Source organism: Oryx dammah, unplaced genomic scaffold (genome assembly GCF_014754425.2).
Source record: "Oryx dammah isolate SB20612 unplaced genomic scaffold, SCBI_Odam_1.1 HiC_scaffold_9, whole genome shotgun sequence".
Taxonomy (NCBI): domain Eukaryota; kingdom Metazoa; phylum Chordata; class Mammalia; order Artiodactyla; family Bovidae; genus Oryx; species Oryx dammah.
In genome coordinates this window covers 17,487,946-17,511,582 of record NW_024070193.1, presented here as the reverse complement: position 1 = coordinate 17,511,582, position 23,637 = coordinate 17,487,946, and the positions used below count along the sequence as shown (strand labels likewise).

Below are 23,637 nucleotides of genomic sequence, written 5' to 3'. Positions count from 1 at the left end.
CTTAGAGACAAATTTTCCATTTTAAAGATGATGAAGCAAAAGCCCAGAGACTAAAAGCCATGCCCAAGCAGCTGTGTCCAAATTTCTTTCTCTAGCACTACCCAGCCTCTAGCTCCAGGCTCCAAACATTCAACCTGAGTATGAGCCAGCTGTCTAAATATAGCTTATTCAGAACAGGTCCTTATCTCCTACACCTAGTCGCCTCTCTTCCCCTACCCATCCAACAAAAACAAAGAAAACCCAAATCTTCCTCAACTCTTCCCCTTCCCTCATGGCAACCCTATTGATTCCAGTCCCAAACAGATCTCAAACCTGCCACCTGCTCTTCATGCTGAAGCTGTCCTCTATTCCAGTTCTCGCTACCAAAGTCTCCCTGGGGTCTCCCTGCTTCTGCCCTCACCCCTCTCCTCTCACTCAGCAACCAGATTCCTGTGACCTAGTCTCTCCCTGCTGCACTGGCTTCGCGGGGCCCTTACAGTAAACCCAGATTCTCAGGTTGCAGACCAGCAGCTCGCAACCCTCATAGAAATTTCTGAAATGTCCTGGATAAGAGTGAGCACTGGGGGAGTCCCCAGAGGTCCTACGTGACCCGTTCCCCTCACCCCTAAGTCGAAATGAGACCAATGAGATAAAGCTTCCAGAGGCTTCCCTAGTCAGGTTATGTTCAGTCACTAGGCGTGTCCAACTCTTTGTGACCCCATGGACTGCAGCACGGCAAGCCTCCCTGTCCCTTACCATCTCCCAAAACTTTGCCCAAGTTCATGTCCACTGTATGGGTGATGCCATCCAGCCATCTTATTCTGGGACGCCCTCTTCTCAGGTGATAGGCCCTCTCTAAATGCAGGTTGTTGTAACTCCCTCCCAGGTTGGGACCCCAAATTCCGCTTTACGAAGCAATGGGGAAAGACTACCTTTTACAGTCAGGAGTCGTAAAGTCAAATTCTGGCCCCTTTAACCAATGCCTACTTCATTCAGTCTACCCATCGGAGAAATAGAGCTAATAATATTAACACTAATTACCTGAGAGGGTTCCTATGAGAATTAAGTGAGCCCTAAAGCACGTAACATAATGCCTGGCACACATGAAAGCTAGTTCCAGTTCACATTCTAAGGAACCACAAGACAGTGTTTCCAGGGTAACTTGTCAGACTGTAAATACCCAGTCACCAGATTATGTATAAAGTGCTCCTTCGTACCAAAGCGTTTCTGTGCCTGCAGTTTTCATGGCCTCGAGTTACGCTCATCAGCATCTAACTTTCGGTCCCGCGTCCAAAATACCAACACGGAGGGACGCGCTCCGGGCGTGCACCCCGAGCGCCAGCAACCGCCTGCGCTCCCTAGTTGTTTCCTGGCTGCCGCAGACTGGGACCACCCACACGCCCCCTCGGCCCGCCCCCTCAGCCCATGACGCACTGCGGGAGGCGGGGCACGCAGGCGTCGTGCCCTGCCATTGGCCCGCGCCGGCGGGGGAGCGGGGTCCGACTCGTCCGCGGCCCTGCTGTGCTGTCATTTGGCAGCGGCTAGAGGACACGGTCAAGATGGCGGTGGTTGCTGTGTTGGTGCGGAGACCCCTTGAGCAGGTAGGCAACGGCTCCCTTGCTATGACCCTGCGTGACCCCTGCCCACTCTGTTCCCCTCTGAGCGTCCCCTCTCTCTCTCCCTGCCAGGTCTCCGGGCTGCTGAGGAGGCGGTTCCACCGGACCGCGCCGGCTGCACTGCAGGTAACTGGCCCGGACGCTAGTCGGGCCGGGAGGGCCCCCTTGCCCCAGGGCAGAGGCTGGGGTCGCATGTCACCCACGCGAGGCTTAATGGAATCAAATGGCCGATCTGAGAGAACTAGACGTGACCCTTCTTCCCTCACCTCCCCTTAAAATTTTTTATTGTGGTAAAATAGACATAACAAAATCCACTGTTTTAAACTGGATATTCAGTGGCGCTGAGTGCATTTAGCACGTCTTGCCTTCACCACCAGAACTTTATCATCGTCCCAAAGAGAAACTGTACTTACTGAACAGTAACTCTCCCTTAGCCCCTGGTGACCTCTAACCCCTCGGTACTTTTCTGTGGTGATGAATTCTTGTATTCTAGGCATGGCCTATTGGAGAAGGAAATGGCCACCCACTCCAGGATTCTTGCCTGGAGAATCCCAGGGACAGAGGAGCCTGATGGGCTGCTGTCTGTGGGGCAGCACAGGGTCAGACATGACTGAAGCGACTTAGCAGCAGCAGCAGGGATGGCCTATAAGTGGAATCATTTAATATTTTTCCTTATAGGTCTGACTTCTGTCACTTACCAAGTTTTCAAGGTTCATCCATGTTGTAGCATGTGTCAGAATTTCGTTCGTTTTTAAGGCTGAATAGTATTCCGTTGTAGGCATATACCACCTTTTCTTACCCACTTACCATTGATGGACACCTGAGTTGTTTCCACCTGTTGGATTTTGAATAATGGTGCTGTGAACATTGATGCGCAATTATCTGAGTCCCCGCTTTCAGTTCTTTAGGGTATAAAATCCAGAAGTTGGAATTGTTGGATTATATGGTAATTCTGTGTTTGAGTTTTTGAGGAATTTCTCTCTTTTCTCATTTTTGTTACTGGAGGATTCTACCAACCTTTATAGTTGAGTAATTCCTAGATCCTGAAGGCAAAGTGTGTGGCAGTGTCTGGCACTTAGTTAGTGCTCATTATGTAGTGTTACTTAGGCTTCCTTGACTGTTCTCTGCCCCACAGTATACCAAATGTGGAAATAAAATTATCCAGTATACTCTCTACTTAGGAAAGCACCTGTGAACTGGTCTGGCCAGCAAGGAGATTTCTCAAGATTAGGTAGTCATTAAGAAAAAGGGGACTTCCCTGCTGGTCCAGTGGTTAAGAATACACCTTGCAATGCAGGGGACGTGTGTTCGATCCCTGTTCAGGAAACTAAGATCCCACATGGGAAACAGCCTGTGCGCCACTACTACTGAGCTCTTGGATGGCAGCTGCTGAGCCAGTGAGCCACAATGAAAGATCCCGCGTGACACAACGGGAAGATCCCATATGTGCAACTAAAACCCACTGCAACCAATAAATATTAAAAAGGGAAGTGTTTAGTATACTTTTCATTCATACATCTAATCATAGACTGGCAATGAGCAATAGAAATGTTACTTTTAAAATTCTTTGAACTTTTAAAGAGAAGCCTGTTCTACTGATGGTTTTTGTCTAGTGTGCTATGGGCAGCCTAGGTCAAGAGAGAATCTCAGTAGTATCCTAAGTAATCTTGTAGTTTATTGACTGCTTTCCCATGCCTGTGACAGGTGACAGTTCGTGAGGCTATAAATCAAGGCATGGATGAGGAGCTGGAAAGAGATGAGAAGGTATTTCTCCTTGGGGAAGAAGTTGCCCAGTACGATGGGGCATATAAGGTAAGTAAGGAAAAAAAAAACACTATACAGAATTGAGATGGTCATTTGCCCCCACTTAGAAGTAACGGGGTCATTGCTTATAGGTTAGTCGAGGCCTGTGGAAGAAATACGGAGATAAGAGGATCATAGATACTCCCATATCTGAGGTAAGCCTTCCATCAGGAAGCAGACCTTGGAGGGGCATGTCTGTTAAAGAATACTACTATAATTTTTGTGGATTTTTACTTACATTTGCATTTTACTTTCTAGATGGGTTTTGCTGGAATTGCTGTAGGTGCAGCTATGGTATGTAGTCGTCTTTGTGAATCTCACCCAAAGAGTTTCTTTTAACAAGACCTTTAAAAATCATTGCTTGAGTGTTGGGGGGGCAAAGTAGTTATTTGCCACTCTAAACTGATGTTTTCCAGTCTTTTCAACATCTTTTCAACATTTTTGATTTGACAGGCTGGGTTACGGCCCATTTGTGAATTCATGACCTTCAATTTCTCTATGCAAGCCATCGACCAGGTCATAAACTCAGCTGCCAAGACGTACTACATGTCAGGGGGCCTTCAGTCTGTGCCCATAGTCTTCAGGGGGCCCAATGGCGCCTCAGCAGGTGTAGCTGCCCAGCACTCACAGTGTTTTGCTGCCTGGTATGGGCATTGCCCAGGCTTAAAGGTGGTCAGCCCCTGGAGTTCAGAGGATGCAAAAGGGCTTATTAAATCAGCCATTCGGGATAACAACCCAGGTCAGTAGAGGGGTGTGTTGTGCATCTCTTTTGAACATTAACGTACTAAAATGAAATATCTGCATGGAAGGAACCATTAAAGACCTTTAAAGTTAGGCGTAGACATATGTTAGAGATCTACAGATATAGTAAACATAGGAAAAAACTAGTGTTTTTCTTATCTATGACTATATGGGGGCCAATTAGGTACAAGAGAAATTTACTACACACCTATAACACTGATTTAACCCCAGAGGTAAAATCAGGATTGACCAGACTATAGATGTCTGTATCTAAACCATCCATAAGGCTCCTGGACACTATGATGCTTCCTAATCAGCACAGTGAAACGTCTCACAGAATGAATGATTGTGTTTCTAGATATTCTTAGTCATGTGGTTACGTTGGTTTAAATATTTATATATTGTAGTGGTGGTGTTGGAGAATGAATTGATGTACGGAGTACCTTTTGAACTTCCTTCAGAAGCTCAGTCAAAAGATTTTCTGATCCCTATTGGAAAAGCCAAAATAGAAAGGCAAGGTAAGCGAAATCAGTATACACTTCAACATTATTAGCACTCTGCTCCTTCTGTTTATGTTGATCAGGCTCGATCTAGAAGTTACTGGCCTTTACTCTGACTAGGAAATTATAGGATGAGTTCAAGTTTAAAGTGTGTTATGCCCTGACTGCTCCATGTATTTGTGCTTTTGTAAATCTGAGCCTAGTGGATTTGTACTTCATTTCCAGGAAGGCTATCACATTCTCATCTCACTGGAATGAAGTTGAGTTTAAGATTTTACAAATGAACAAGAACCACAGCTGGCTACAGAGAAGGACAGTGTGTTTGGTTTCAACCTGACCTCTGATCTGTGACAACTTTGTTTCAGGAACACACGTAACTATAGTTGCTCATTCAAGACCTGTGGGCCACTGCTTAGAAGCTGCAACAGTGCTGTCTAAAGAGGGAATTGAATGTGAGGTAAGCGGACATGCACATGTTCTTAAAGAATCAGAAAAATCCCTTTAAAAAGACCCAGAAAGATGAGTTTGAGTTCTGTAACAGGTTATTAGATATGAAATCTTGCTTTGTCACTTAGTTCTGTCTCAGCTTAACAGTGGGAACCTACTTGGTTTTTAAACACCTAGCTTTTTACCACCTAGTGTCTGGATCTTTTTAGTATCTGTTTTATCAAATTAAGATCCAAACTTAGAGCTGGAGGTTGAGAGAATGGAAAACTTAGAAGTCATTGAGTCTAACCCTTTGATATCCAGGAGATTCAACTTGCTGGTTATGCTTGGGCAAGTTATATATGTACTTTAATAAATCTCAGTGTCATCAGCCATAAAATGAGGATAATACATTTACTGTCCCATCATGGTGGTTGTGGAATTATACTTATTGTAGTGTCTGGTACTTGGTAAGCAGTCATGTGTTAGTTACTATTTTGATGAGGAGGAAGTTAAAGCCAAGGGAGGACAAGTGAGTTTTGTAAGTGAACAGAGCTGCTTGTAGTAGAGATAAAGAATTTTAATTAGTTTCCCTTTTGACATAGTCAGATTTCCCTAGACTCAAAGATTGACAGGAAATGCAGGTTTCATCCCTGGATCAGGAAGATCCCCTGGAGTAGCAAATGGCAACCCCCTCCAGTATTCTTGCCTGGGAAATCCCACAGACAGGAGCCTGGCGGGCTACACTCCATGGGGTTGTCAAGACTCAGACACAACTGTGTGCAACTGAGAACACACATATAAGAGAAGTGGCTTTATGGGGATAAAACTGTATTTGTGAGGCAGTGGCTCTATAAAGCTATTTACCGTATTATTTGTCTAGGTGATCAATTTGCGAACCATCAGGCCAATGGACATTGAAACAATAGAAGCCAGTGTCATGAAGACCAATCACCTTGTAACCGTGGAAGGAGGCTGGCCACAGTTCGGAGTAGGAGCTGAAATCTGTGCCAGGATCATGGAAGGTAATTCAGAGACACTGATTCCAGAAGAGTTAAGCTGTAATAAACACTGTTTTAACAAGCAAAAGCTAGGGATGATCAAATGACTTGAAATTTTCAACTTTACAGCTTGGTATTTTTCCTTTGGGTAATTAAAAAAAAGCAAAACCATAAACAATTCTTTGTAATTAGCATAGATTTCAGACTTTCCTTCTCTGGGCAGCCATACCTGCTGTGCTGAAGTGGTGGTGCTCAGCTGGTTTTCCTTGTCTCTCTGATTTGCACCTCCTTCCCTCTTAGGCCCTGCGTTCAACTTCCTGGATGCTCCTGCAGTTCGTGTCACTGGTGCCGATGTGCCTATGCCTTATGCAAAGATTCTAGAAGACAACTCTGTTCCTCAGGTTAAAGACATCATATTTGCAATAAAGAAAACACTAAATATCTAGTTTGGACTTGAAGTTCAGGTCATTGGAATTTACTTAAAATACTTGCTGACTCTTCATCTGGATTGTTCCATAAGACCTTTTAATTCATAAAGTTATCTCTGAAGCAACAACAGATTTTTTTTACTGGGAAGAGGTTTAAATGTGTTTGTGGTAAAACTTTCCACTCTCCTAAGTTCCATATTTTTTTGGTCTGTTACAGTACCATGTTCTTTGAATAAGATTCATGTGCAATTTTACCCTCTCACTGGAAGAACATGGTGTAAATGTGGCAGAGTCCTGATGAAAGATATATCCAAAAAAGGATAACTTATATGTAAAAAATAAAAGCATTTAATCTACATTTACTGTTAAGATTGTTTTGATAAGGAATAAAGGAATTCCTAACTATGACTAATGGTATTTTTATATTCTTGAGATAATCAATGTGGCATAGAAGTCCTAGAATTCTGTTAAGAAATTAGTGCCATCAGGACTAAACACTAATCTCCTAAACTGCATCACTTACTTATAACAGGAACTTGCCCACCGACTCTTCAGATGCCTAATTCCAGTAGGTTCTCTTCAAAGTTAAACCAAGATCCACGTCAGGTATTTTTCCCACTGCCAAAAAAACATAATATTCTGCCATACACTGCTCTCCTCAAAAGTTGAGATGGAAAAGATAGATGTAAGTTAGTTACGGAAGCACATAAGTGGTACAGAAACTTCCCGTTAAAATATCTAGCCAAGCTAAAAACACATTTTCTTGACACAGTTTATTTTAATAAAAAATACAGCTGAACATTTATCACAGATTACATGAAACTATACACAATGACATTCTCTCTGCATAGTAACCAACACTGATGTGTATAACTTGATTTTTTTAGATGGATTACTTATAATCCTTTAAAGTGCAATTTATTTAAGGGTTTAAGCAAATCATAGGATAAAGGATCTTTCTAATAAATGAGTAATGTTAAAAACATGATATATTTGGATAAATCTTTCAAAAATCAGAACTGATTTCTATAGATGCCAAATTTACTTGTAATAATGACCCCCCACAAACCCCAAACTTGACTTAAATGCTAAGGATTAAGAAGATCCTTGAATTGGCAAGACCTTTTCCTGATGTTAACTTTTTTTGTCTGTTCAACACGTACTAACTAAAAGGAACGAAGAGCCTAGAGTAGTTCCTGTAGCAGCCCTGAGTTCTGTAACCACAATGGAGTTCCTGATTGAACTTGAGTGAATGTTGTGAACTTTCACCTTCTATTTGAGGGGGAAATGAAGAACTCGGTTGCTTCTCTGACTCTCAGTGACATCACTATGCTTTGGGCTACAGTGTTAATGTCTAAGATGAAATTAAAAGTAGCAAAAAAACAGTTTTATCTAAGAAATAACCAGAAGATGCTTTAGAATAGAGAAATTATGAGAAGAACAGTTCTAGGAGCTGTCTGGCGGGATGGGAGGGATTGTAACACCAAGGCTATTCACCTCGGTGACTGAATATTGTCATAGTTTTTGTTTTTTGTCCATTTCCTTCAGTTGGTGGAAATAACTGATTCTGATATGCTGCTGCCCACCAAAAGAGGGTGAACCAGATTCCGATAGTAACCAAGGAGCAAAATATTTCTTAAGGCAGCAATGCCAGCCTGACTTCATTCTACTTGAAGACTGTATCTCCCTCTTGAAAAGCCCCTTACGTGAGCATCTGCAAAGTCGTATGTGGCTATACTGGCTCAGTGATTATTCATCCAGAAGGAGGGGGGTGGAGGTGAAAGGAAAAAAAAAAGAACTTTTCCCTCCGAGTATAAACACGAAGCTTTAGCCAATCTTAGGAGCACTGTGATCACAGGTTTCGGCTTTCCTCAAAGTTCCTTTTTGGAAATTCTGGATGGAGCTGAGTAAGGCCCCTCGGCTCACGCCATTCACGGCCTGGGGTGGAAGCTGTGAGGGCGCCTCTGTGCTCGCAGGAGGTAAGGGAGCTGCTGCTGGTGGAGGCGGAGGTGGAGGAGGTGGAGGTAACGCGGATATTCCTGTGGAGGAGAAGGGACAGTCAGTAATTCTGCACGCACCCTCCCTGCACACATCCAGTCCTGGGCAGAAAGGACTTGGGGGAAGACTGCACACATTTTCCCTCAGAGGGGCCGAGATACTTTGTACTGTGTGATTTTTTTTAAAGTTGCCATTTCTTCCAAGTTAACAAATACCACAGATTAAATAAAACTACACAGAGTGACATTCTCTGCATAGATGAATTTCTAGATTTTAAAAATGATCCCCCCCCAAAAAAAAATAAAAATAAAAATGATCCCAAAAGAAAGGTTCCCTTCCCTACTTTTTCCAGGTTCCAGGCAGCTCCACCTACTCCTGAGCTAGCAATGAAAGACATCTGTATGCACAGCTGGGCTACCTAAATATCGACTACTAGAAAGGGATGAACAGTTCTTTAGTATTTGAAACGTGATTTAACATGAAATGACAAACCACTTAGGATTCTCAGCAAGGAACCACTGTCTGCTGGGTTATGGGCTCCTCAGGGTCTTTTTTTTTTTTTTCTTTTCATCTGTCATGAATATACTAGGTTGCCTGAAAGAAATATAAAATGCTAATAATTGTCAGCAATGCTCAGCAAGGGACAGAGGACTTTCTCCCACAATGGCACTCTCAAGGAGGCGTCTTCCTCAAACACCCTTATATCCACTGGGAGCCAACTCTACAAGACAGAAATGCACTAACCCTACATCTTTGCTGAAGTGTTGGGGGAGACTGGAATGGCAGGCTCTACCCTGGTGGGCAAGGAGAAGGAAACTGAACAGGTATCCGAAACTTCTCTTAGCTTCCTTCCAGGCACACAGACATTGTGCATTGGAATTGTATACTTTTGAATCAAATGAATTTCGTCCTCTTCGAACAAAATAAACACTCAGTTCAGAAAAGGCCTAGCTTCAAAGAACTTGCCTGTGCTACAGTGAGTTGCCCCATTTCCTGTGAACCTGGCAGCTCCCTGTGACCCCACCTCTCTGTTCCTAGCCTCACCCTCTACCCTATCCTAGGGCTACCCCAGCAAGACAGTCTGTTGGATGGCTCCCCCACCACCTCCCTGAGCTGCGGTGACAACAGGAGAACATGCCCAACACAGCTTGACTTTACATGGATGGGTGTTCAGCACCATCAATAACATACTTCAGCAAGAGCAACCTTTTGTTTTTTACCAATTGTGATAGGCCATGGTTAAAGTATTTCATAGAAAACCACTTACCTTCCTTTACATCTTTTACCCAAACCTAAAGGCAGCTGAAATGAAAGAATCACACAGATACACACACTCATGCTCTGGAGTTCTTGAAATTCTCAAATAAGATGGCAATACAAATAGTGAACACAGACAGATGAACAAAGCGTCATTTTCACTGGTTCTATACAATGACAGCAAATGAAGTTCTATTATCTTGTATGCCAGGGTGGATTATGGGAAGATGCTCCTGGCCCGGGGCTACAGGGTTACAGAGATAAAAAAGGACTCGCAACCTGACATGACTGTGGAGATGAGAAGAGCAGGGAAAACCGGTGTGTCATATAAGCATTCCTCTGAAGGGTGTTCTTGGAAAGTGACCACTGAAATACCAGGAGGGGAGATGGCCTCTGAAGTCTGTTGGAACGCAACTGCAGAGCCCAGAGGACTGAGTGGATGCCAATACCCTCCCAGTGCCCCTCCCCAGCACTCTCAGCCAATGGCCAGAAAAGGGCAGCAGAATTGGACATGTACCGGAATGAGCGCCAGCATTTCTGCCTCCCAGCTCTGGGCTTTGACCCCGGCAGAAGAGTCAGAAGACAGGGCTGCAACAGCACTTTGTTCTACTAGAGGCATGGAACTGACTATGCAGCGACCAGCCACCCTTCTAGCCCAGGACTCTGGGAGGCTAGAGATGTGCCTCAGGAACTAGACTTGGTACAGGCTGCCATCCTGGCACAGAACCAACCTGCTCGGCCCTCATGCAGAACCAATCCTGGTCTGTGGCCTCATTACTACCTGGCGCTCAAAATTAGAAGGGCACATTCACTACCACAGTTTGGAGACCGGGGGTGGTGCTCAGGAAACAGACCCCCATTGTCCAAGTAAAGGCTGCTGCTGCTGCTAAGTCACTTCAGTCGTGTCTGACTCTGTGCGACCCCAGAGATGGCAGCCCACCAGGCTTCTCTGTCCCTGGGATTCTCCAGGCAAGAACACTGGAGTGGGTTGCCATTTCCTTCTCCAGTGCATGAAAGTGAAAAGTGAAAGTGAAGTCGCTCAGTCATGTCCAACTCTTCGAGACCCCATGGACTGCAGCCCACCAGGCTCCTCCACCCATGGGATTTTCCAGGCAAGAGTACTGGAGTGGGTTACCATTGCCTTCTCCGAAGTAAAGGCTAAGACTGTCTAAATGAATTGCTTTTAATATGTAGGTAGCATAAATCAAATCCACTGTCCAAAGTGCCACAGGGTAACCTGTGCAGCTGGGGGCTGTGCAAGGAGAGTCTGCTCATCCAAAGGGAAAAAAATAGGGTCACCAGAGGTGCCCTCACCGAGGGCCAGACCAATCGTAAAGGGCCCCATGTCCCATGAGGTCCGCCTCTCCTCACTGGGCCTGCAACAACCAGGACAAATCTCCACACATAGGATCAGGCCCAGGACCAGCTCAGAAACCTCAGGAAGGTGGATGGAAGGGAGATCCAGGTCTGAAGGTCAAGGTTAACACTTGACCTTGGAGGAGGCAAAAATACCCTCAGGGACTCACAGTCTAATTACAGGTCCCATCGATTTTTTTTGTCCTTTTTTAGTTTTTCTTTTTTTGCCTCTTCTATGGTCCACAAAATTCCTTCAAAGGTTCACTGGGACTTAAGCTGTAACACGTGGCTAACAATGTGGGAGCAGGGGGAATGTTACCAGCGTCCAAATTCAGAGTTGACTCGGGCCTGTGATGACTCTGGGACAACTGCCTGATGCCTGAGCTACCCTACTTCCCAGATGTGAGTGAGTGCCCCTCCAGAGGCCTCCTGAAGCCCCATCCCCAGGTTGCGGACACCACCAGATTCCAAAGTAGACTGACTGCCAACTGGATCTAGCTTTCAAAAATGTTGGCCTCCAACACCACAGGTGGAGGAACGCTCAAAGACAGCTTATCTACAGTGATAACCAGGTCAGTCAGGATCTGTCCAATCTCACCTTCTCTTAGACAAAAACCCAGAGAGTTAACTGTTCCACCCTCCCCAGTACCCCAAGTGGGAGCCTAGCAGCCCAGCAGTGGCCCTGAAACAGGCCACAGACTGTTGCAGCAAGATCATAGGTTAGATCCAGGTAGAAACACCTTGCCAGAAACATCTTCCCCAGCCATGTCAAAAGGAGCTCTCAGAGTCCCTTTCCCTGGGCCAACTTTGACAGTGGGCAGTCAACTACTGCCTGTGGGTCTGGGTTCCTTCGTGGTCCCCACACTCGGGAGGGAAGACCACCTGGCCTTCAGACCAACACCAGACCTACCAGCTACCCTCAGAGGGAATTGGAGGCCAGCGACCCCCGAAGCAGGCAGCCCCCAGCTGTTTGAAACTGCCTTTGCCTTTTAGCTCAGAAAGATGGGGAGGCTGTATTCATGTCCTAATTATTATTAAGGATGCTTAAAAAAAGAACTGTTTTCCCTAAAGTTATAAAGTCAGTAAGTGGCTTCCAGGAATGCAATTGCCCAATGTCCTTTCCCTTCGTCAGAGTAACAAGGAACCAGCACGTTTGCAACAACAGGACTGTGAGATGCTGGCTTCCAAAATTAAAATACCAAAATGCCATGCAGTTGATGTGTAGGTTTTCGGGCTGTATTTTGAAACTAAAATCAGAGTGGAAAATGAAAATTTTGAAGGTCATGATGAAAATGAAATGAATGTGAATGAAGTCACTGGGGCGCCTTTTAAAGATGCTGTATTTCATTTAAATATCCAGACAAGGAAATCACCTCCAATCAGCTTTCCCATTTGTTCATCACTTCAGTGATCTAGACACAATGTCCCATTTCACAGAAAGAAACAGAGCATCTTTAAAGTTAGAAAAATCAGTATAGCTTACTTTACCGAAAATTCACGTTCAAAATGGTGCATGCTCTACTGAAAATAGCAAAGAGAGAGAGAGGGGGACACAAGTCATTATTCAGTGTCATTATTTAGTGACATTATTTAGTGTCATTTAATCCAATAGAGACAATAAAAGATTAGTCTGAATCACATGCTGATTATTCTCATTGCAAACTAGGGTATATTTAAGTGAATCACAAGCAGCACAGGTTTGTAAATATGACAGTGATCCTCTTAAGAACATGGCAAACATATTAATACTAACAGAGTAACCGATGAGTCACTTTCCTCTTCATTCTTTTTACTTCTTTCTTCTGAACCAGTTAGGTGCTATTCAGAAGACCCATCATGGTTTTATCTCCCCTGGAAAGTGGAATGGGTCCTGGGAGTGTACCTAGTTCTATTACTAAATAAGGCCAGTTTGTGAGGAGGGAAGAACAATGAGAACTGATCACTTTTCCAAACAAGTCTTCTATAGTCTGAAATAGAGATGTGTCTTTTTAAAGCTGGAAAGAGCAAAAGCACGGGGAAGTCTAACCTGGGCAGGAACATGGGGCCCCTTCCCTGAAGGCTCTTAGATCCAGAGTCTAAACAGGGCAGTGAGCAGAAGTAGTTCGTGTTCATGGTTCAGTTACTTGTTCGACTTGTTCGTGGTTCAGTTACTTAAGACTTGTTCGTGGTTCAGTTACTAAGTCATGTCCGACTCTTTGTGACCCCATGGACTGCAGCACACCAGGCTTTCCTGTCCTTCACCATCCTCTTGGGTTTGCTCAAATTCATGTCCACTGAGTCAGTGACGTTATCTAACCATCTTATCCTCTGCCGCCCCCCTTCTCCTCTTGCCCTCAATCTTCCCCAGCATCAGGGTCTTTTCCAATAAGTCAGTTCTTTGCACCAGGTGGCCAAAGTTTTGGAGTTTTGGCTTCGGCATCAGCATCTACTTAAGACTGCTGCTGCTAAGTCGCTTCAGTCATGTCCGACTCTGTGCGACCCCAGAGACGGCAGCCCACCAGGCTCTGGCGTCCCTGGGATTCTCCAGGCAAGAACACTGGAGTGGGTTGCCATTTCCTTCTCCAATGCATGAAAGTGAAAAGTCAAAGTCAAGTCGCTCAGTCATGTCTGACTCTTCGCAACCCCATGGACTGCAGCCAACCAGCCAACTCCTCCACCCATGGGATTTTCCCAGCAAGAGCACTGGAGTGGGGTGCTCTTAAGACTAGAGAACTATTTTTAAAAAGGGCGGGGGGTAGAATTCCCTGACAGTCCAGGGATTAAGACTTGACGCTTTCACTGCCAGGGGACCAAAGATCATGCAAGCCTCAGGACACAGCCAAAAAAACCCAAAAAACAGGACACATTTTTTTTCCCTGTCTCCTTTTAACTGACTAGATTCCAGGTTAATTGTAAAGATAACCTTTTCCCTGACAGTGAATCCCAGAGTTCTGAATGAACCAACCTGCTCCCCCGCCTAAAGGAGAATCCCTTCCTCTGAGAAGGGGCCGGTCAGAGGCCCATGTGGGATGCAGCAGGCTGACCACTGACCTGGGGCAGTTCAGGGAGGCTGCTGGGGCCACTGCCTGCCCACCCTACTCCAGCAACTGAGGACCCAGGGAAGGAGCTCATACACTGGGCTGGCAGGCAGGGAGGAGGGCTGCAGGGAGGAGGGCTGCAGGCCGGCAGCAGAGCAGAACCAACACAGTGTTTAGAGAAGCACCACAGGACAGACCTGCTCATCCCAAAGAGGAAACTGCTTTATGTGGTTTTGAGAAAAAGAGGCGATTTCGAGGGCCATAGATGTCTATTCTGAGCCTACAGTGGGTTTCAGACTTTGATTTGGCTAGATAAATCCTGGGAGCTCCAACATTCTAAAAGAATTTCTCCCTTTTCTTGTATCTTATTTATTTGTTTTACTGAAGTACAGTTGATGTACAATATTATATAAGTTACAGGTGTACAATACAGTGATTCAGAGTTTTTAAAGGCTATACTCCACTTACAGTTACTATAAAATTTTGGCTATATGCCCTGTGTTGTACAGTATATCCTGGTAGCTTATTTTACACATCATAGTTTGTGTCTTATTTATCCTAAACCTTCCTTCCTGTTACTCACGTTCTCAGTCATTCTGTGCCCACAAGGCCCCGCTTTGCCTCCTCCTCCAGTCCTGCACAAACTTCCCTCTTTTCAGTCACTCTCACAGACTGGCCTTCTACGAACTGCCAGCTCTCTCTCTTCAAAATTATTGCTTAAAAATGATAAACTGCAAGCAAGAAGGGCTAGAATTCTCTTGCAAGGTGTTCACAGCTTACCTTCACAGTACTTTCTTGCTTATCAGGCCCTGCGTACATTATCTACCTCACAAAGACCAGGAATTCTCTTAAAAGACAGCTTCAAAGAATGGAAATTACTTGTGCAAGGTCACCCGGCGAGTGGTGGAGCTGCGTCCCAAGCCTGGGGTTTCTAGCGCTTCCTTCAGGGCTGTATCACGCCAGCCAAGCACAGCTGTTAGCAGCACAGGCCCTGCGGTGCACCGAGAGAGCAGGTGCTCAGGAGAATCAGGGAGATGAGCAGGACAGAGACCAAGACTGGCTCCTGGCTCCAGTACCTCCCACTGCGCGTCTGCAGTCAAGGTCCACTAGAGCCTCAGTGTCTTTCTCTGTGAAATGGAGCTATAAGTATAATCCCTGCTCCTTGGATAGGAAGGTATTCATGAGGATTAAATAAAACAGTAACTATAAATCTCCTAGAACAGTGCCTAGGACAAAATAAGCACTCAAAACACATGAAATACGATTATTAACAACAATAATAATTTGGGTTTCCTGCTTACTTAAGATTTCCCCAAATACTCTTTATACTCTATTGCAAATCTTTGGGTTTTTTTTTTTTGCAAATCTTTTTAAAAACACACACACACACAATAGCAAGACAGCAGGCCTGTCTCCTCCCAAAGGGAGAGTAGGAGCAAATATCTGCATGTAAATCAGGACCTTCTAAACCACTCAGCTCCATGAATACAGAGTGTAAACTGGTGACACTGACCCAGAAATTAGTCAGAATAAAGTATCTCAAAGTTCTTGAAAGAATGACCTGCTAGAGGCAGGAAACATACACTTCAGACAAAAGAAAGTGCTAGGAATGTTCTCACTGTGGGGGTGGGGGGTGGGGGCGGGGCGCGGGAAGGCTTTAGAGAATCCCACCCTACCCGACAGAACTGCCAGCCAACTTAAGGAAATCCTTCCAGTCTTTCTCCCACCAATCTGGTAAAGCGAAAGTGAAGGCGCTCAGTCGGGCCCGACTCTTTGCGACCCCGTGAACTGCAGCCTACCAGGCTTCTCCGTCCATGGGATTCTCCAGGCAAGAGTACTGGAGTGGGTTACCATTTCGTTCTCCAGGGGAATCTTCCCAACCCAGGGATCAAACCCGAGTCTCCCGCATTGGAGGCAGACGCTTTAACCTCTGAGCCACCAGGGAAGCCTCAATCTGGTAAGGATTTCAAGAAAAGGCCCTGGGCAGGGAGGTTCAGACAGAAACAGGCGAGGCCCCAGTCCTTACACAAATGCTGGAAAGGACTCAGGAGAGTAAGCTTAGAAACACCTGTCTCTTCTGCCCTGTCCTGAAAGTAACTGAGCTTAAAACCACTCTTAGTTACCACAAATGCTTTTAAAACTGATGATTTCAGGAAGAAAGTCAATGCTGTCAAACTGATCTTGCCTCAGTTGATCTATTGCTGAGCAAACCGCCAGGGGTGGGTCCACAGTGGGTTTATGTACGTAGGTGTGTGTGTGCTCGGCTGTGTCTTTATTACCCCATGGACCGCAGCCTGCCAGGCTCCTCTGTGCGTGGAATTCCCCAGGCAAGAATACTGGAGTGGGTTGCCATTTCCGTCTTCAGGGGATCTTCCTGACCCAGGGATCCAACCCGTGTCTCCTGTATCTCCTGCATTACAGGAGGATTGTTTACCTGCTGAGCCACTGGTATAAATGATGTTATTTTCCAGCAAACAGTGGGTTTAGAGGATGCTTGATTAGAAAGAACTGAGATGGGCTTCTCTAACCCTCTCCCTTTTGCCTTTTTAACCCAAAAGAATCCTCTTGTCAAGGATACTAGGTAAAAAAATAAAAAATATATAAAAAAAATAAAAATAATAAAAAAATAATTAAAAAAAAAAAAGGATACTAGGGTTCGATCTCTGGGTCGGGAAGATCCCCTGGAGAAGGAAATGGCTACCCACTCCATTATTTTTGCCTGAGAAATCCCCTGCACAGAGAAGCCTGGCGGGCTGCAGTTCATGGGGTCAAAAGAGTCAGACGTGCCTTAGCAAATAAACAACAACAACCCAAACCCAGAAATCACTTACTCAAGGTCTCCCAGTAACTCACAGTGCCCTGAGGACTGACTGTATCAGGTGCTGTTCTAACCTCTTAGGCCCGGGACTCTCTGGATGCTCACAGTAAATCCACTGGACAGGTACTGTTGCTATCTTTGTTTAAAAATGGAAAGCTGATGTGAAAGCTCTGCCTCTCTGTATACCCGGGCTAAATCAAACTAAATCAAACCTCTCTGGGTGAAAGCAGAGGACAGCTTTATTAGTTTGCCAGGCAGAGGTAACACAGAGGGCTCCTGCCTTGAAAAACTATGTATCTCTACCCCCAGGGGATTTGGTGAGGGGTTTGTAACAAGAGTCTAAGGGTGGGGTCCCTGACAAGATTAAGGTGTGTGCAGGGCTTAATCTTGTCTCAGCAGGTTTCTGGATGCTCCACCCTTGATTAGCAACTCTACCCTTTGAAACTCAGGGAAGGTCATGGAGGCTGAAACAAGGGACAAAAGGGCTTCCGTGCCCAGGAGCCCTATGGGGCCTCACTTGATTTTGAAATCTGAAGCCCAGGGAGGTCAAGTATCTTCTCCAAGGCTCTATCTAGAACTACAGAGTGGTGACCCTCAAGTTTAGGTTCTTCAGGCCAAGATGCAGATCTCAAGGGCTCCCAGATGGAGCTGTTTGAGATGCTACCTTCAGCAGGAATTCCTTTTCAATGCTAGCCCTTGAAAATGAAGACTTTTCCTTCATTTCTTGAGAAAATCGCATATTATAAAGCCAGAAGATATTAATACTATGCTTGATTTGGTTCCCAGATACAGCATAAATGTGGCCTATAGTAAAGACATCAGTTCAGTTCAGTCGCTCAGTCGTGTCTGACTCTGCGACCCCATGAATCGCAGCACGCCAGGCCTCCCTGTCCATCACCATCGCCCAAAGTTCACTCAAACTCACGTCCATTGAGTCGGTGATGCCATCCAGCCATCTCATCCTCTGTCGTCCCCTTTTCCTCTTGCCCCCAATCCCTCCCAGCATCAGAGTCTTTTCCAATGAGTCAACATAAATTGGAGTAAATTGTGATTCCAGCAATAAGACAGGTAGCGTGCAGAGAGGCGGCAAGAGAGATGAGCCCAGTGAGAAGCCTGGCCGCCTGTCCTGAAAGGGAAAGGACCAGTCTAAATAAGGGCTGCCCAGGAGGCAAGTAGGCTGAAAGCCTTTCCCCCATCCAGTTCAGTTCAGTTCATTTGCTCAGTCATGTCCGACTCTCTGTGATCCCATGGACTGCAACGCTCCAGGCTTCCCTGTCCTTCACCAACTCCCAGAGGTTGCTCAAACACATGTCCATTGGGTTGGTGATGCCATCCAACCATCTCATCATCTGTCGTCCCCTTCTCCTCCCACCTTCAATCTTGCCCAGCATCAGGGTCTTTTTCAATGAGTCAGTTCTTCGCATCAGGTGGCCAAAGTATTGGAGTTTCAGCTTTAGCATCAGCCCTTCCAATGAATATTCAGGACTGATTTCCTTTAGGATGGACAGGTTAGATCTCCTTGCAGTCCAAAGGACTCTCAAGAGTCTTCTCCAACACCACAGTTCAAAAGCATCAGTTCTTCGATGATCAGCTTTTTTATGGCCCAACTCTCACATCCACACATGACCACTGGAAAAACCATTGCTTTGACTAGACAGAACTTTGTCAAGTAACAAAGTAACACAGTGCCTGCTTTTTTGCAAAGTAACAAAGTGCCTGCTTTTTAATACACTGTCTAGGTTGGTCATAGCTTTTCTTCCAAGGAGCACGCGTCTTAATTTCATGGCTGCAGTCACCATCTGCAGTGATTTTGGAGCCCAAGAAAACAAAGTCTGTTCACTGTTTTCCCAACTATTTGTCATGACGTGATGGGACCAAATGCTATGATTTTAGTTTTTTAAATGTTGAGTTTAAAATAAATAAATAAATGTTGAGTTTTAACCCAGCTTTTCACTCTCCTTTTTCACTTTCATCTAGAGGCTCTTTAGTTCCTCTTCACTTTCTGCCATAAGGGTGGTACCTGTATATCTCAGGTTATTGGTATTTCTCCCAGCAATTTTGATCCCAGTGTGCTTCATCCAGCCCAGCATTTCACATGATGTACTCTGCATATAAGTTAAATAAGCAAGGTGACAATATACAGCCCATCTTTGCATGAAATGTTCCCTTGGTATCTCTAACTTTCTTGAAGAGATCTCTAGTCTTTCCCATTCTATTGTTTTCCTATATTTCTTTGCATTGATCACTTAGGAAGTCTTTCTTATCTCTTCCTGCTATTCTTTGGAAGTCTGCATTCAGATGGCTATATCTTTCCTTTTTCTCCTTTGCCTTTAGCTTCTCTTCTTTTCTCAGCTATTTGTAAGGCCTCCTCAGACAACCACTTTGCCTTTTTGCATTTCTTTTTGTTGGGGATGGTCTTGATCACTGCCACCTGTATAATGTCACGAACCTCCGTCCATAATTTTTCAGGCACCCTATCAGATCTAATCCCTTGAATCTATTTCTCACTTCCACTGTAAAATTGTAGAGGACTTGATTTACTTCATACCTGAATGGTCTAGTGGTTTTCCCTACTTTCTTCAATTTGTCTGAATTTTGCAATAAGGAGTTCATGATCTGAGCCACAGTCAGCTCCTAGTCTTGTTTTTGCATATAGAGTTTCTCCATCTTCCCCAGGATTTGTGGAGCACTTCCCATGGGAATGGGAGCATGATGGTACCACCTGTGCGGCCTTGTACAGTACAGAAGTTCGAGATGCTGCTCTGTTGGTAGTTTTTTTCAGAAGGAGATTCTCTATTTAAGAACTATTGGGTGAGGAAGTTACCATGGGCGGGACCTGAGGAAAGCATTTGCTTGATCAGTATCTGTCATTTTGGAGCTCCTGAGAGGTGCTGGCAATGCCAGGCTACTCAGTTGGGCCTTGTCTGCGTGCTCATCTCTGTGACCCAGGACTTATTAGCACAGGGTCAGGCATACTGCAGGCTCTGGATAAATGCATCTAAAATAGCTGAATGAATAAACTCCCTGTGGGTGGCTTACTTGGGGCCTTAAATCCTAGGTTGATAAGCAAATGCCAGTTATTATTTTTATGAGTTGCATTAATGATAAATGCCCAGCAGAGGTCAGAGTACAGTCTCTGGGGCTGAGTCAATCATTTCATCAATAAAACATTAAAGGACATAGAGGAAAAGAGAAAGCCAAGACCTGCTGGGCACCTCTCATCTCTGCCAGGCATTGTGCTTGGGGCCTCACATGTGTTTTCCTCTGAATACTTGTGACTACCCTTCAGGACATGGAACTATATTCCCAACTGTTCCCTCTCACCTCAGGTGAAGTTTTTTCCAACACTGATTCTAATTACAAAAGATTTCTCTTTTTCTTCTCATTCTAAAAGTTGCCTCATTTCATGCAAGCCAGGTACTGCATCAGAACTGAGAACTCAGATTAGAGGATTCATCGAAAATAATCCAAACAGACTGAATTCTCCAAGGTATTTAAAAATGCGAACTGGCAGGTAACTGCCCACCTCGAATGCACACAGCAAGGTGGTCTGCACTTCTAAGCAGACACCTCACTTCTTAAAGGAGGCTTCATGGATTCTCACTATTAGTTCTCTCCTATTTCCTTAATGTGTCTAAGCAGTGTGAAATCAATATCCATCCTCTCATCTAGAAAATGGCTCAACATGATCGTGGGCAGTGGCTCTCCAAAAATTTCTGATCAGCCTAGAGCGGTCACCTCTACAAAAGACAGAGAAGAAGTCTACTTTCTGTATGGATCAATATGTGGGGGCCTTCTTGTAAAATCTGCTGACAAAGTTGGACAGGATATAGGATATTACATTTCCATGAGACAGGCACTTTTATTAAAATAAACCCTGGCCCCAGAACACTCGGCAGCAAACCACCAGTAACTAGCCTCCCTGGTCAAGACACCCGACAGCCAGATGTAAGCCCTTCAAACCAGTCTCCTTACATTTGATGGTCATCTTTTTTTTTTCTTTTTGGAAGGTCTGTTAGAAGCATTTGAGAGGGGTTGGGTAATGCTCTTGGTAGCTGCTAGGCGCCACTTTAAGCCTTAATGAGTATGGTATTGTCAACTCATAAATCAACCCCAGCCCACTCTCCCTTCCAATGGTTGCAGAGACTGCTCCAAACACAGCCGGCAAGATCTGAGTGGTAGAACCAGTTCCTCTGACATCTAAAACATCTGGTTCAGTTAAGGAGTGAAAGGAGATCCTGGTATCCCAAAGCATTTTTATGGGGCTTGCAAAGTGGTTAGGAGAGAGATATTAGTTCCAAAAAGAAAGAAAAAAGATAGCATTATGAGGCCACCACACACATTTAGAGGTTATTCCCTGGGAAAAAAAAAAGAAACTCTTTACATTATTTCAAAAGACTCCAAGAAACCTGGTTTAAGTCAGGAAAGTGAACAGTCATTGGCTAGCCACAGAAAAGTAGTCAGATGATGAAACGCAGAGCAGAGCAGAGCAGAGCACAGACGGCTATCAGGAAATCAGAAGCTCCGCGGGTCTCTCACTCCTAGGCGTGCATTTCACCAGTTGCGCTGTGACAAGCCAGCAGTGTGGCTGGGCTCCCTGAGAGAGACCTGGCAGGACAGGGCCTCTGGGCAGCAGTGCAGTTGTTTTGTTCAGCCTGAGCCTATACCAAGACAGGGTCTGATCTAAGGAGCCTGCATGAGGCTTTACAGCGAAGAGAGCGAGCTGGAGGTAGGGGGTGGGTGAGCGGCCCTAAAACCAACTATTCCATTCCCTTTGAAATCTGAGTTTGGAAATTGAGACCCTCGTTTTTCCCAAGTGACACTGCTGATTTGCAACCCCACTGGTTTCTCTGGAGGAGGATGGTCCCTTCTAACATGTCAAATGTCTGAGCCAAGGCAAGAAGAGCAACAGGCGCCACCCTTCTCCCCACTGGTGCAGAAGGGGAGGCAGGCAGGCCACTCTGCCTCGTCACTGACCTGCTGTGGAGGGCGGAGTTGGCGAGGACGGGGATGTAAGAGGTGAGCTGGCCCCAGATCCTGCTAAGAGAGAGAACAGAGAAAACCCTCATGGGGACCGAAGAAAGACATCTGGAATGTGGCCTGAGCTGGGACCCACCACTGTCTGAGCCTCTGCACTTGGCTTCACGTGTGGACCTGGTGGGAAAAGGCAGGCGGGACAGCGTTCAGGGACTGGGCCCACGACTGCAGGCGTCCAGCCCAGTGCAGGGCGCGTCTCCTTCCCCAGGCCTCGCTGCCTCCCACTGCTCCCCACAGCCTGCCTGGTTTGAAATCAACCTTGTGCCACCCAACAGCTTATGCAGTTGGCTACAGTCTCTCTTGTGGACCAACCCCTATCCCTGGGTAATGCACGACAAATGACAGAACCAAGAACAGGTGGCGGAGGGGCGCAGGGCAGTCTGGTGGAGGCCTCTCCAAAGGAGGCGAGAGTTCTCCAGCGCATCCACCTGGCAATGCTCCCTGTGGAAGTGCCATTTTACCAGCAGGCATACTGAACTGGGTAGGATCAGCCTCTTCAGTGTGTGGATTTCCCAGGCTTTTTCTTACCTGAAGTTCAGCAAATACCCTTATTTACATTAAAATAAGGTGCATATTCCCATAGGTTGTATGCTTTTCCTGGACCTAGTAACACTGTTATATTTCAAATATTTCCAAATTCTCCAGCATCACTTCCACTGCTCAGAAATCCCCAGAATACACCCTCCTGACTTAACCTGGAAGTAGCCCAGTGAACAGATAGAATAGCCCACACAAGCCCCTTCCCTCACATGGAGGTCCTAGCGAAGGACTACCAGAGCTCCCTGCAGGTAACAGAGAGGCCACCACCTGTTCTGCCAGCGCCTCCTACCACGATCTCTCCCGTCATCCACATCACACAGACACTGAGCACAAGGAGAAATGTCCTAATTAAACCATCCCTGCCGCCGGCTGAATCCCTTTCCACTATTTGCCATATTCTTTCATTTCCTATAAAAGACGGGAGGCGTTTTACTGAAAAAGATGGCAAAATCCAGCCCACTGTGATATGACACTGCTTGTAGTGCTAATGTAGGTTTTAAAGGGGAGAAGGTTTGCATTTGTGACTCAGTGGGGTCTGGAGATGATTTATACATTTCTATCAACAGCTTCCTGGCTTTCCTAAACTCCTTGAGATGGTGTCTTGGAGTCCTTAGCCTCCCACCTGGCTGCATCTGGCATAAGTGAAGTGAAGTGAAAGTCACTCAGTCGTGTCTGACTCTTTGCGAGTCCGAGGACTATACAGCCCATGGAATTCTCCAGGCCAGAATACTGGACTGGATAGCCTTTCCCTTCTCTACGGGATCTTCCCAACCCAGGGATCGAACCCAGGTCTCCCACATTGCAGGCAGATTCTTTACCAGCTGAGCCACAAGGAAAGCCCAAGAATACTGGAGTGGGTAGCCTAGCCCTTCTCCAGTGGATCTTCCCGACCCAGGAATCGAACTGGGGTCTCCCGCATTGCAGGTGGATTCTTTACCAACTGAGCTATGAGGGAAGCCCCTATGCATCTGGCATAGAGCCCTGCAAGCAGGCAGATGGAGACACTGAGTCAGGCTGACTGAAGACTCGAGTCTCAGGCTAATGATGAAAATGACTGGCCCATGTCCATTCCATCAACCATGAGAAAACAGACCTCCAACTCTGAAATTAGGTACCAGCC

The 23,637-nt window shown here is 45.6% G+C and overlaps 2 protein-coding genes and 1 long non-coding RNA gene across 12 annotated transcripts in view; 1 reads left to right on the top strand and 2 right to left on the bottom strand.

The window, feature by feature from the left end:
- The window catches only part of LOC120867981, a 30,926-nt gene extending 29,589 nt beyond the window's left edge, over nt 1–1,337 (bottom strand). Inside the window, exon 1 of the long non-coding RNA XR_005722104.1 lies at nt 1,197–1,337. This is a non-coding gene — a long non-coding RNA (uncharacterized LOC120867981). The remainder of the gene's footprint in view (nt 1–1,196) is intronic.
- Nucleotides 1,338–1,452: 115 nt separating this feature from the next.
- On the top strand, nt 1,453–6,902 carry PDHB (pyruvate dehydrogenase E1 subunit beta). Its single transcript, XM_040246499.1, has 10 exons — nt 1,453–1,580; nt 1,668–1,721; nt 3,300–3,407; nt 3,491–3,553; nt 3,657–3,692; nt 3,852–4,137; nt 4,547–4,657; nt 5,005–5,096; nt 5,949–6,090; nt 6,367–6,902. The coding sequence occupies exons 1-10, from the start codon at nt 1,539–1,541 to the stop codon at nt 6,510–6,512; spliced, it is 1,080 nt and encodes a 359-aa protein (XP_040102433.1). The 5' UTR covers nt 1,453–1,538; the 3' UTR covers nt 6,513–6,902.
- A 350-nt stretch (nt 6,903–7,252) lies between these two features.
- The window catches only part of PXK (PX domain containing serine/threonine kinase like), an 84,744-nt gene continuing 68,359 nt past the window's right edge, over nt 7,253–23,637 (bottom strand). The window contains exons 17-20 of one of the 10 annotated variants that reach the window (XM_040246497.1): nt 21,918–21,980; nt 15,174–15,182; nt 9,760–9,784; nt 8,347–8,533 (exon numbers count right to left, since the gene is read on the bottom strand). In XM_040246497.1, the coding sequence (XP_040102431.1) occupies nt 8,347–8,533; nt 9,760–9,784; nt 15,174–15,182; nt 21,918–21,980 (284 nt within the window). Of the gene's footprint in view, nt 8,534–9,759; nt 9,785–12,588; nt 12,627–15,173; nt 15,183–21,917; nt 21,981–23,637 lie in introns of all 10 variants that reach the window. The other 9 variants (XM_040246498.1, XM_040246492.1, XM_040246491.1 and 6 more) reach the window with 9 other exon arrangements.